This window comes from Notolepis coatsorum (assembly GCF_963971535.1).
Source record: "Notolepis coatsorum genome assembly, chromosome: 6".
NCBI classification, from domain to species: domain Eukaryota; kingdom Metazoa; phylum Chordata; class Actinopteri; order Aulopiformes; family Paralepididae; genus Notolepis; species Notolepis coatsorum.
This window is the reverse complement of record NC_140170.1, coordinates 17,510,826-17,524,259: the sequence shown is the minus strand read 5'-3', so window position 1 is coordinate 17,524,259 and position 13,434 is coordinate 17,510,826. Positions and strand designations below refer to the sequence as shown.

At 43.5% G+C, this 13,434-nt stretch overlaps 1 protein-coding gene across 4 annotated transcripts in view; it reads left to right on the top strand.

The window, feature by feature from the left end:
* Positions 1–12,901, top strand: part of rad18 (RAD18 E3 ubiquitin protein ligase) — a 385,931-nt gene extending 373,030 nt beyond the window's left edge. For all 4 annotated transcript variants that reach the window (XM_084316159.1, XM_084316157.1, XM_084316158.1 and 1 more), the window contains 2 exons: positions 8,540–8,578; positions 12,091–12,901. In XM_084316159.1, coding sequence (XP_084172285.1) covers positions 8,540–8,578; positions 12,091–12,310 — 259 coding nt within the window. In that variant the 3' untranslated portion in view covers positions 12,311–12,901. The remainder of the gene's footprint in view (positions 1–8,539; positions 8,579–12,090) is intronic.
* The last annotated feature ends 533 nt before the right edge of the window (positions 12,902–13,434 follow it).

The window sequence follows — 13,434 nt, the reverse complement described above, 5'->3', positions numbered from 1 at the left end:
CTCAAACGGCCTCTGCCCTCTGGAGGGCTTCAGACTCCCGTCCTGAGAGACCGGACAGAACACGGACACGCATGCCAGGCACATAATACCGCTGTCCTTGGCCGTCTGTCCCCCGGGCTCTGGACGCCGGCTGTCCGCTGCTCCCTAAACAGTCAGGATGGATTAAACGCAGACGACACAATTGGGCTTTATGTAAAAATGTACTCTGCAATAAAGAACGATCGTCCCACCGATCAAGATGACTGATGGCACCGTGTCTCGGAGAGATATTGAGTGGAACTTTACGCAGTCTTGACATCTGTGTGAGGTCATCTCCTCGTGAGCCACTGCTGTCCCTGTCGTCCGCTGTCGACGTCACCGTTCCTCCCAGGTGAATGGTGCATTTATAGAACCGCTTTTATCCATTTTACACTTTGTTCCTCACATTTCACCCACTCACTCACACACTCACACACCGACAGCGGAGGTGCAAGGTGCCGACCTGCTCATCGGGAGCAGTTAGGGGGTTAAGTGTCTTTGCTCAAGGACACATCAACACACGCTGCCCGGGAGGAGCGGGAATCGAACCGGGAACCTTCCGATTACCAGATGGCCACTCTTAACCTCCTGAGCCACTGGCCCTCCCTCCCAGGTGTCGGGCTCCTCATACTTCTGAACTATAAACGTTAGAGGACTGCCGTACAGAATTCAATGAAACGGACTATTCATATTAGGCCGGCTCGATTATCGCAAAAATCATAATCACTCATTATTTCGATTGATTTGAGAACAACATCATATAAAACATAATAGTAAAAAGTCAGTTTTGTTGTTTTTCTCCCTCCCTGATATCCACTCCCCCAACACACGGTTTCTCCATGTAATCTGGCGACACACACCCCCCCCACAAAGCCCCATGGGGAGGTGCAGTGGTTACATCATGGTGGTTCTCGCACGGTCCACCCCTCTTGAAATCGCCATGTATTTCCAATGGACCCGTTTCTAAATCGTCTCGTTTAACACAAATAAAGCGTGAACGTTGGCACGGTGTGCCTTTCTGTGTGTATTGATCCACAATCTATAGCTCAACATGAAGAAATTCGCAATTAAACCTAAAGGTAGCAAAATAACAACGTTTATGTTTTCGTTCACTGCGGAACTCCACGTCTCTCTGGCGCTGCTGACGGCGACAGCACTGAGCGACAGGCTGGTACTGAACTACTGGTGAGTAGTTATTTTTTAACAACAAATTAAAAACCTTATAACTACCTTTATTTCAACCAAAAATACTTAAAGGGGAACTCCAACATTTTGGGAAATTAGCTTATTTAACATCTTCCCTGGAGTTAGACAAGAAGATACATACCTTTTTTGTCTCTGTGCGTGCATTTTAGCTTTGGGAATAGACGCTCCGTTAGCATAGCTTAGCTTCATCACTGGAAGTGAGGCAGGACAGTAGCCTTACAGTGCCTTACAGTGTATTGCAAGGTCTGACATTGACCAAATTTGATATGCATGACCTTGGTGGGCTCTAGGTCAACTCCTGAAAAGGGGGTCAATGTCAGACTTTGCAATCAAAAGTTAGGGGGCTAATAACCCTTGCCATAATTTCAGTGCGCCCCCTAACTTTTGATTGCAAAGTCTGACATTGACCCCCTTTTCAGGAGTTGACCTAGAGCCCACCAAGGTCATGCATATCAAGTTTGGTCAATGTCAGACCTTGCAATACACTGTAAGGCACTGTAAGGCTACTGTCCTGCCTCACTTCCAGTGATGAAGCTAAGCTATGCTAACGGAGCGTCTATTCCCAAAGCTAAAATGCACGCACAGAGACAAAAAAGGTATGTATCTTCTTGTCTAACTCCAGGGAAGATGTTAAATAAGCAAATTTCCCAAAATGTTGGAGTTCCCCTTTAAACAATAATGTTAGTGATAGAAGGGAACTTATTTTGTGCTAAAATGGAAAGCTCGCCAATGTCCATGAGGCGGAATTGGTACAATAGCTGATAATCCCTTTTCCTTTTTTTTATCCACTTTTTCTCCCATTTTAAATTTTTTCTCCCATCCCAATTTCGTATCGTCCAATTCAACCCTCCCCTGTCTCGAACGCTGTTTCTTGCCTCCCACAAGCCGACTGCAATGTGGACTAAGTCATACATAGCACGAGTCCCCTCCGATACTCGAGGTAACAGCAGTCGCATCTTTTCACCTGCGCAGCTCGATCTCTCAGTGGCGAGGAGTAACGCGTGGGAGGCTCACGCTGCCCCCGACACTTCCTGATTCTACTACGCAGGTGCACCAACCGATCTGTAGGAGTCGCTGTCCACAACGCCCGATCCCCACCCATCAGTTTCCCACCCCCTAATACTGCCAATGTGTATTAGTACGGACGACCAGCTAAACTGAAAACAATGTGGAGCGCTGGGCTCGAACAGGCGAACCCAGCGTCTCCAGTATTCGTGGTGAGCGCCTTGCCCACTGCACCACGTAGCCGCCCACGATAATCCCTTTTCCTAATGATAAATCCCTATACGGGTGGACCTCGCGGGAAACTAAAGTGACGTCAGACTACACCTCCCTATTCCGTTCATGTCACTATAGAAGTTAATTAAAAAGGTAAACAGGAGATTATACAACCTGATGCTCCAGATGGTGCACGTCCAGCATGGCTTATTGCATAACGTTATGACGTGTGTCTTCCACATTGTCTAATTCACTGTCACTAATTAGCATAAGCCACTGTCTAGCCACCTGAATCACGCACGCATGGTATTTGTTTAGTATCACAATATTATTTGGCTATTTTTAACTTACCAGCTGCAAAGATAATAACGTTGGAACATTTGGGAAATGTACAGGGAATCAACATAAACTGCCCAAATCAGCTTCATTAAATGTGAGATTGTTGGTCCGGTTTGCCTTCACACCTCAAACGGACCGATCCAGGGTTCACCTCAAACGGACCGGTCCAGGGTTCACCTCAAACGGACCGATCCAGGGTTCACCTCAAACGGACCGGTCCAGGGTTCACCTCAAACGGACCGATCCAGGGTTCACCTCAAACGGACCGGTCCAGGGTTCACCTCAAACGGACCGATCCAGGGTTCACCTCAAACGGACCGATCCAGGGTTCACCTCAAACGGACCGGTCCAGAGTTCACCTCAAACGGACCGATCCAGGGTTCACCTCAAACGGACCGGTCCAGGGTTCACCTCAAACGGACCGATCCAGGGTTCACCTCAAACGGACCGATCCAGGGTTCACCTCAAACGGACCGATCCAGGGTTCACCTCAAACGGACCGATCCAGGGTTCACCTCAAATGGACCAATCCAGGGTTCACCTCAAACGGACCGATCCAGGGTTCACCTCAAACGGACCGATCCAGGGTTCACCTCAAAAGGACCGATCCAGGGTTCACCTCAAACGGACCGGTCCAGGGTTCACCTGCAGGCGAACCAAGATCCACGTTTTCAGGCAGAGCAGAGTTCTCTTGTTTGGTCCTCAGTTCTCTTGTTTGGTCCTCAACCAGAGTTCTCTTGTTCGGTCCTCAGTTCTCTTGTTCGGTCCTCAGTTCTCTTGTTTGGTCCTCAGTTCTCTTGTTTGGTCCTCAGTTCTCTTGTTTGGTCCTCAGTTCTCTTGTTTGGTCCTCAGTTCTCTTGTTTGGTCCTCAGTTCTCTTGTTTGGTCCTCAGTTCTCTTGTTCGGTCCTCAACCAGAGTTCTCTTGTTCGGTCCTCAGTTCTCTTATTTGGTCCTCAGTTCTCTTGTTTGGTCCTCAGTTCTCTTGTTCGGTCCTCAGTTCTCTTGTTCGGTCCTCAGTTCTCTTGTTCGGTCCTCAGTTCTCTTGTTTGGTCCTCAGTTCTCTTGTTCGGTCCTCAGTTCTCTTGTTTGGTCCTCAGTTCTCTTGTTCGGTCCTCAGTTCTCTTGTCTGGTCCTCAGTTCTCTTGTTCGGTCCTCAGTTCTCTTGTCTGGTCCTCAGTTCTCTTGTTCGGTCCTCAGTTCTCTTGTTTGGTCCTCAGTTCTCTTGTTCGGTCCTCAGTTCTCTTGTCTGGTCCTCAGTTCTCTTGTTCGGTCCTCAGTTCTCTTGTTTGGTCCTCAGTTCTCTTGTTTGGTCCTCAGTTCTCTTGTTTGGTCCTCAGTTCTCTTGTTCGGTCCTCAGTTCTCTTGTTTGGTCCTCAGTTCTCTTGTTTGGTCCTCAGTTCTCTTGTTCGGTCCTCAGTTCTCTTGTTTGGTCCTCAGTTCTCTTGTTCGGTCCTCAGTTCTCTTGTTTGGTCCTCAGTTCTCTTGTTTGGTCCTCAGTTCTCTTGTTTGGTCCTCAGTTCTCTTGTTTGGTCCTCAACCACAGTTCTCTTGTTTGGTCCTCAGTTCTCTTGTTTGGTCCTCAGTTCTCTTGTTCGGTCCTCAACCAGAGTTCTCTTGCTGACCTGTGTATTCCAAGGTTCAAAACTAATATGGGCAAATGTTCTTTTATTTTCTGGGGAGCCACAAATGTAATGCTACCTTCACAGCTAAAATGCATCAGTAGCCGACACAATTTAAAGAAAAAAGTCAAATCATGGCTCCTCGACAATGTCAAAAACTAGATTTTAAAATGCATGAAAGTGTTGTCTGATACATTGTTGCCTGTGGCTACGTTTGTACTGCATTTAAAATGTTCATGTCTATGTAGTTTGTCAAATTGTTATTTATGGTCCTATTTTATATGGCTTGTCTGTCTGAGACCAAGGAGCACAACGGAAATAAGTCTTGACTTTTTTGTGTAGCATCCTTGACGTTTTTCTGGGATCTTGTATTTTTTTTAAGTGTCAAATCAAATCAAATCTTGTTCTTCCTGTGGTCGATAAGTACTTTATTGACATATTTGAAGGGGCATTGGGTTCAGGGTGGAGCCTCGGCTCCAGCAGGGAGGAGCTGCGGTGTTCAGGTGTCAGAGGAACGCCCTGCCGCTGTCATCAGACTAAATTAAGGCTATTTCCCCGAAGCCTGTTTTGGGGATTCGAACTTCATCAGGGTTTTTCGAACGGACGTTCGAATCTTCGTTTTAAAAATTATATATATTAAAAAAAAAAAATTAAAAAGAAATATTCTAAATATTTATTTGATTAATTTTTTTTATAAATATCCTCAAACTAAATCCTCTATTTGAATAAAGTGATTCATCTGATTAAATTAGTCATTTTTTTTATTAAATCAACTTTCTTAAATGAATATAACTCATCAGTTTATTTTAACACTATAATATTAGTGTAGCCTAATCTGTATCTGCAACTGTGAAGAAAACCCCCATTGGTTTAAACAGAATGAATAGACGCATAAAAAAAACGTTTTTTTTTATTTTTTATTAAACATTTAAATTCGAATGTTGATTTAGAATTCGAATGCCAACGTAACGAACGAAGGTCCGAACGTTTGGGCTCAGCCCTAGACTGAATCAAATCAAATGTATACGTAAAGCCCGAAATCACAAGGTAATGCCCCCCATGGGTTGTGCAAGTCTTCTTTGAACAAGTCGAGATATAAATCGAGAAAAAAAATCCACAGTAAAATCCAAATATGCGACACAACCAGACATTCCCCAATGAAGATGAGGGGGAAAACTCACTAAAAACCTAGCAATAGGAAAAAGCACCGCAGGCGATGTGGCGGAGAGAGACCTCAGATGGGATGTTCAAAGGGGGGATCCCCCCAACTTGGATGTCGGTGATAATATAGTGTCGCTATGGATGATAGATGGGTGGAGAATAAAACAGGCGAATAGTTGGTATGTATATACTAGGGCTGACCCCTATTAGTCGACTAATCGGTCGAAAGGAGCCGTAGTCGACTGGCCAACCTCTTAGTCGAATATATAAAAAAAATAGAAATAAAAAAATGATATATATATATATATATATATATATATAATTTTTTTATCATTCTTTCCTAAAGAAAAGAGGCCTAGAAGCGTGGCTAACGCTAATGGCACGCATACCAGAGGCCAACTTCCTAAGAAAACAGGCACAGAGGCACTGAAAGAGGATTTCACCCGTCTAATGAACACACTAGACTAGACAAATATCAAGATGTATCCATCAGTGGACCAATTGCATGCTTTTGCAGAGGACAAGAAGCCTTCAGTCGACTCCTTCAGACATTAAGCACCCCCCACAGCCCAAATGGAATGATAAAAAATTAAAAAGTTTAAAAAAAAAGTACTTTTTTTTATATATTTTTTTTGTCGACCAATCATAGTCGACCATCCAAATCCTTAGTCGGGGACAGCCCTAGTATATACATATACGTGTAATAAAACACATATTATGTACACATGCAATAGCCAGTGTTGGGAAAGTTCACTTTCTACATGAACTAGTTCAGTTCACAGTTCACAATTTTTTAAATGAACTAGTTCAGTTCATAGTTCATAATTCAAAATGTTTAACTAAAGTTCATGGTTTCAAAAATGAACTAATTTAGTTATTTTTAGTTCTTTTTTGATTTTTTTTTTATAGATTTTTCACGTACAGTTACTTAACACACATTGGGACAAGGGGGGGGGGGTCCTCCAGTTCATCTCTATGCCATCATCCACACCATAAGCAAGCAAAAACAAAACAAAAAGAAAAACAAGCAAAAAGGAAAGCAAACCAAGACAGGCACTGTACAGTATTGCACTTGCCTCGAGCCCATTCACATGTAGACATACATATATTTATTTGTTCCTATCTTAGGTCTGTCCATACAATGGGGCACTGGGCCTTTAGAAGGATCCGAGAAATTTCAGCAGGAAAATAGTCTAATAGTGGGGCCCACACCTCCTGAAAGGAAGCGTGGTTGCCTCTATGCATTGCACAGTGTCCTTCATGGGGTAGCACACCAAAGATCTCTCTATACCACATTTGTAAAAATGGAGGCTTATCCTTAATCCAGTTTATCAGAATACATTTCCAGGCTGAAAGTAGAAGTTTATCAAATTGTTTGAATTGTAAAGGTTGTCACCCCTCCTACCCAACCTCCCCTACCCAACCTCCTCCAATGTAGTTTCTACATCAAATGTATATACTCTCTTTTCTGGACTCGTTTTGTATCACAAACAGTACTGTATTTGCAAATCTGGTATGTCATAAATGTATAGATGTAGCAGTACTGTCTATCTGTATGTCATATATGCTATGATGAATTGAAAATGGGGGACCCTGATGTAAACAAGACGAAAGTTGATTGATTGAAAAGTTTATTAACAGATTGCAGAATGGGTCCAGTACAGTACAGCTCAATACATCCAATTGTTAAGGGGATGCAGACCAGAGAAAGACTTTCGTCTTGTTTACATCAGGGTCCCCCATTTTTTATTCATCATAACATATATGACTGAGCTGTACTGTACACTGTACCCATTCTGCAATCTGTTAATAAAGTGTTCAATCAATCAATCAATCACTTGGCCCCAGAACCTGGATAAACACTTAGATTCCCAAAAGTAGTGATAGACTGTAGGTACCCAGGTCTGTTTGACATTTCGAACACAAAGGAGATATTGAACGGCCCATTTTGTTAGTTCTTTTTTCAATACGTTGCTGCGAGCTATTATTTGTAAAAATGATTGAACCACAGACAGCAATCGGAATACTGGCATTTCCATAACGCTTTGCTGCCGCCCATTCAGTCCACACTAGTAGCAGCTGCAGCTTTCATCTCTACAGTATATTTTCAAAAACATGAGGAAAAACTTTGCTTGAATTGTCTTTATTATGAAAACTAAAACAGGACGTTTGCATATTCTCAATGTTGCTGTCGACGTCGATGTACGGACTTGCTTCTTCAAACCGGGTGGACAAAGTTTACAGACAAACGTTAGATTGTTTCCGTCTGAGTCAGTACTGACTTTAACGTTAAACTCTTTTAAAATGCTCATACGCCGACGTCTATAGGTAGAGTCTGACTCTGAGCGAGTGCTGCTCTCGACCTGCTGCTGCAGCTCTCGGCTTCTGCTCGCAGATTCCACTGTTCCGGTCTGGTCTGTTTGTTGTGAGGAGTCTGATGACGTAGCCAGGGGTGACAGACGCGTTGCCAGATCGGGTGGTTTTACGCTTAAATTTGAAGCCTGTTTACAGTGTGTTTTAACTGGATTTTCGGCTGAAATGCATATGAAATCTGGCACATCTTTGAACGGTGTTATAATAGAGAGCTGAGAATGAACGCACGTTTGAACGCCGTTATACAGCGCTGATAATGAACGCGTTCTCAATTACGTTCATTTAGCGGATATACAGTACGTTCAGTTCACGTTCGCCCAAAATACGAACGCGTTCATGAACGATCGTTCATTGAACGCGTTCAGGTACATCACTGGCAATAGCAACTAAGGTACATAAGAACATTTTAGAAAGTTGTTAATAGAATAGAGCTAAGAACAACAACAACAACAAAATAAAAAGCCTAGGGAAACGAGCGCTGGTATGAAAATAAGATAAAGGCTGAATGTCAAACCTGATCACCGATTGGCTCGTCTCTCTGATCCCTGATTGGCTCGTCTCTCTGATCCCTGATTGGCTCGTCTCTCTCTCCCTCTCGTTACAGCTCCATCTCCGACGTGTTCGGTCCAGAGGGTGACGGGAAGTAAGTGATTCATCTTTTCCTGCCGGGTGTTCATTCGACACCGGGGTCACATCACTCTCACTTGAAAATGCAACCTTGGGGGCGGCCAGGTAGCGCAGCGGACTAAGCGTCTGTCTACTACCACAGAGCCAGTGGGATCGAATCCGGCTGTGCTTGGCCGACCGTCCATACTAACACAATTGGCAGTGTCAGCGGGTGGGAAGCCGGCGAGGGTGGGTCCTGGTCGTTGTAAACAGCGACTCCTACAGTTTGGTCGGGGCGCCTGCACAGCAAGGGAAGGATCTAAGAGAGGTAGTGTGACCCTTCCACACGTTACACTCTCCCAGTGAGAGTCCGCGCTGCCTGGTGAAAAGAAGCGGTGGGCTGGGTACACATGTGTCGTTGGAAGCATGTGATAGTCTCCGCCCTCCCAAACCGACGGTCGGGGGTAGAGTGCGCAACGACCAGGAAGGGGATTGGGAATTGGCATAACGACTAACATTGGGATGGGAGAAAAACGAAAAAAGAAGGGGGGAAAAGATGAGAATAATAATTTTTTTTAAATGCAACCTTGACCTTTTGCATTCCTACCGTTTCAGTTATCGGGCCAGCTGGTACCACCGGTACATTCCTACTGTTATTATAGGCTACGATGGTGAATGGTGTCATTTTGATTTATTGTCGGCCAGCTGAGCCGATCAACGTTCTGAAGGATTATCTGAAGGGCCTTTATTTATGTGCAATACCCTTTGAATATAATGATCCATTTTAAAAAGAATAACTGAATTGAACTGAAACTGAACATTTTAACTGAATTTAAACTGAAAGAACAGTAGACTATTCGAAGATGATTTTGGTCAGTCATGCACATCCCTAGTCTCCACAGACCTGTCCGGCCCTCTCCCTCCCGTCGCCCTCGGTTTGCCCATCGGCTCCGGTGACGGACCGTGAGGGTTAATCCGTTGGGTCGTAGTTCTTTAACCCATACCGCTCCATCAGAAGTCATAATGTACACACAGTCAAGTCAAGTGTTCCTTTGTTAAACCCCTTGGGGGGGAAATGCAAGTGTCATAGCAGCCTGGGGAGGGTAGGTAGGATAGGTAGGATAGGTAGTAATACTAATAAAACAAGGTGCAAGTAGTAATGATAATAGTGATAACAGTAGTAGTATTGAGTCCTCTATACACTACTATACAATATACAGTTTTTTTTTAATTTGATTTGATTTGAAATCTTTATTTTGAACATGTAAGTAAATACAAACAATATGAAATCAAAAACAAATCATTGATGTCAAGAAATTAAATGAAGAAAAAAAATATAATAAACAAAAGCAAAACATGTTCGAAAAGGAGTAGGAAGAAGTATACACTTATTTAATCCTACCCCTTTTCCACTACTCAAATGAGTGTACTAATTTAAAACCTTACAAAACAAATATATATATATATATATATATATATATATATATAGGGATGCTCGATATTGGCTTTTTTACATATACCGATATTGTCCAACTCTTAATTTCCGATACCGATATCAACCGATATCACATTTTAATGCCGATAATATCGGACCTAATTTATATAGAAATGTAAACAAAAAAAATTAAAACCAATACCGATATTTTCCGATATCACATTTTAACCCTTTCTCTGCCGCGCTTATATCCATCCTTATACCGTCCTCTGCCAGCTCTATTTGTCTATGGAGATGTTTCCATTCTTTGCAGGGCTATAACTTTTTAAATTGTATTGCTAAATTGACATTACTATGGCCCATTCAACATCAAGTATCTATCGTTTAGGATGTAGCAACGTTCTACTTTTTCATTCACATATTCATACTAAAATACGGTCTAAAGTATAAATGTTTTTATCGTTTTTTGCAGCATTCTGCAGAACGTGATTTATAGCCACAAATACATATATTAGATCAGGGGTTCCCAACCTTTTTTCCCCCAGGGACCCCCAAACATCTCTGATGAAATTCCTGGACCCCCCTCCTAATAAAATACCATAAAATACTTTTTTTTGTCATTTTAATACTTTTTTTTGTCATTTTAATAACAAACTGCTTATACACAGGCATATGGGGCATCATAATTAGACCCACTATGCTTCTTTGACTTGTGCCTTCAATCAACAAATCTCATCTTGCTAAATGTAAAATGTATTTCAAAATGTTGGCCAATATTCAAATCCTGTATTCATCCTCTCAAATCAGGCCCTAATGGTGAACGGTTTGCATTTATGTTGAATGAAGTAAGAATCCACTGCAGTAAAAATATCCTCACCTCGAGTGGTGGTAGTAAGGTTGACTGACATGAGAATGTCCTGCTTCAGATCCTCATTTTCGATATACTGCACATAAACGATGAGCACAGCCTCGTCTGCGACAGTTGTAGTTTCATCAAGTTGTATGGCAAATGGACCCTTTCTAAGCTTTTCTGACAGCTGCTGCTCGCAATCACTTGACATCTTATCAATTCGGTCTTTCACTACATTGTTCGAGAGTGGTACTGATTTTAGTTTATCCGCCACCTGTGGGCCGCACAGTTTCTAAACCATTTTGATGCAGGCTGGTTTGATGAGCTGCTCGCCAATATTGTGCGGTTTCTTTGCTTTTGCAATTAAAAGCGAACACTCAAAGGAGGCTTCGGTAGCCTTCTGTAAATCACTGCCACCCCTGCTCCACGCTACTCTAACATCAACAGGCTTGTTCACCTTGAGAGACTGTTCTTTCCTCCGAAAAAAGTCCGGATCCTTCCCAACGGTTTCTGGGTGCTTAGACGCCTGATGAAAAAAAAAAAAACTCAAATCATCTGTGGTCTGGCGGACCCCCTGCACCCACTGGCGGACCCCCAGGGGGTCCGCGGACCCCAGGTTGGGAATCACTGTATTAGATCATCAAATGTAGTTTGATACCGATTGACGTCAGATTAAAAATTTCAATTGTACAAGGTCCTAAACGTCATGCCTCATCATCTGCTGGTGACCGGAGGGGGGGGTTTATGGGTGAGCACCACTTCCGGCCGCTCATTTCCGGTTTGGCGATTCGCAGATCGGCCACTAGATGGCGGTCTTGAACCGTTGGAGAGTTGAGAGGAGATCTACAGGAGATCTCAAGTCTCCGTGGGTGAAATATGATTGCCATGACAGATTTTTGAAATATTGATCTCAAAGACGCTGTACGACGTCATTGGCAGATTACGCATGGCGAGGAATGACGTCTAAAGTCGTCCTTGGCGATTAAAGGGTTAATGCCGATATCGGCCGATAATATCAATATGCAAAACAAAATGCTATATATAACTATACTATACAGAATACAGTCAATTGCCATCATTGTAAGTGTTTGTCTCTCTGCCCATGCAGGTGTGTTTGGTGGTTGCCATCATTGTAAGTGTTTGTCTCTCTGCCCATGCAGGTGTGTTTGGTGGTTGCCATCATTGTAAGTGTGTGTCTCTCTGCCCATGCAGGTGTGTTTGGTGGTTGCCATCATTGTAAGTGTTTGTCTCTCTGCCCATGCAGGTGTGTGTGGTGGACGGGGCAGGGGGATGCCCGGGGTCGGCCAGCAGCAGCAGCAGCAGCAGGAGAAGACGCCTGGTGGGAAACCTCAGGGGATGAAGAACCAGCACTAATGCCCAGCACTGCAGAGAGAAACAAACCCCTGCGCCCCGACTCTGCCATAACACCCCTAGATCAAAGTGACTCTCGCACAGTGGTCATGAGGCAAGAGTTGCACAATTGACCTATCTCAAACCCCGCCCTCTTCTATCAATCCTCCAATCGCAACCGTTGCTTCCCTCGGACAAACAAAGCAACGGTTGCGATTGGAGGACCAGCGGAGACCATTGAGCTCAGTTAAAACGGCAAGTTCGTTCGCCGCTGTGGAGGTTGTGTTTTCACCTGTGTGTCTGTCACCAAGAGGTCTTGAAAAGTAGTGGCGGGATTAACATACAATTGTACTGTGAACATTCATGACCCCTAGAGGAAGAAACCTATTGATTTTGGTGACCCCATGACCTGTACTCCAGCGCCATCATCAGGCCAAACTTTGAAGTTTGAGATAGGTTGGTTGTGTTCACAGACCTTTTCCATTATCCCAGCAATTCTACTTTGTAGTTCATTGTCCTTTTGCAAATTCATTGCGAGAACTATAAACAAGTTGTGCGTGTCAGAAAGGCGTTTGTTTTAGTTTTTTTTCCCCCAGTCATTCTTGAAATATCTCCTGACTGCTTATGATTTCTTTCTGACTTGCACCACCTCTGCAAGTGTGACATTTTCACCAGGAAGGGACACTACTATAAATTTAAGAATAAACTTTTTTTTGTGTAACATTCACAGTCATTTGTTTGTGTTGTCGTCACCAGTAGTGGTTTATTAAATTGTATTTGTATCCTGTGCTACCAGTAAGATAACTGGCCAATAGTATGTCATCATTTTGGGGACACATTTTATGTCCCTGGAATGTGAAAACCTTTGTTATTGGATTTATACAATGGCACATGACAATATGCATGATTCCCAGAAGTTTGTTGTTCTAACACTCACATGTCCAATGTGTTTTGTCGGTGGATTTCATTTTATTTTTGTCACAAAAGGACAACGTTGTAATTTATTTACAAGAAAACTTGAGAATAAAACATCTTTTTGTTAAGAGTGGTTGCCGTTCTATTGTTCAGGAGCTCTGCCGTAAACAGGAATGGTGGGTTCCACTCTGGCAAAAGCCTAGTGTCGAGTCACATTGATGGGTACATGGTTGGCTGTCAGTCTGGGGGTAAGGCAGGCTTCTGGTGACTGTTGAAGAAGACTCGCAGGTGAGCAGAGGAAGCTCACGTGACTTGTTGACAGGGGGGGGGGGGGGGGGGGTTG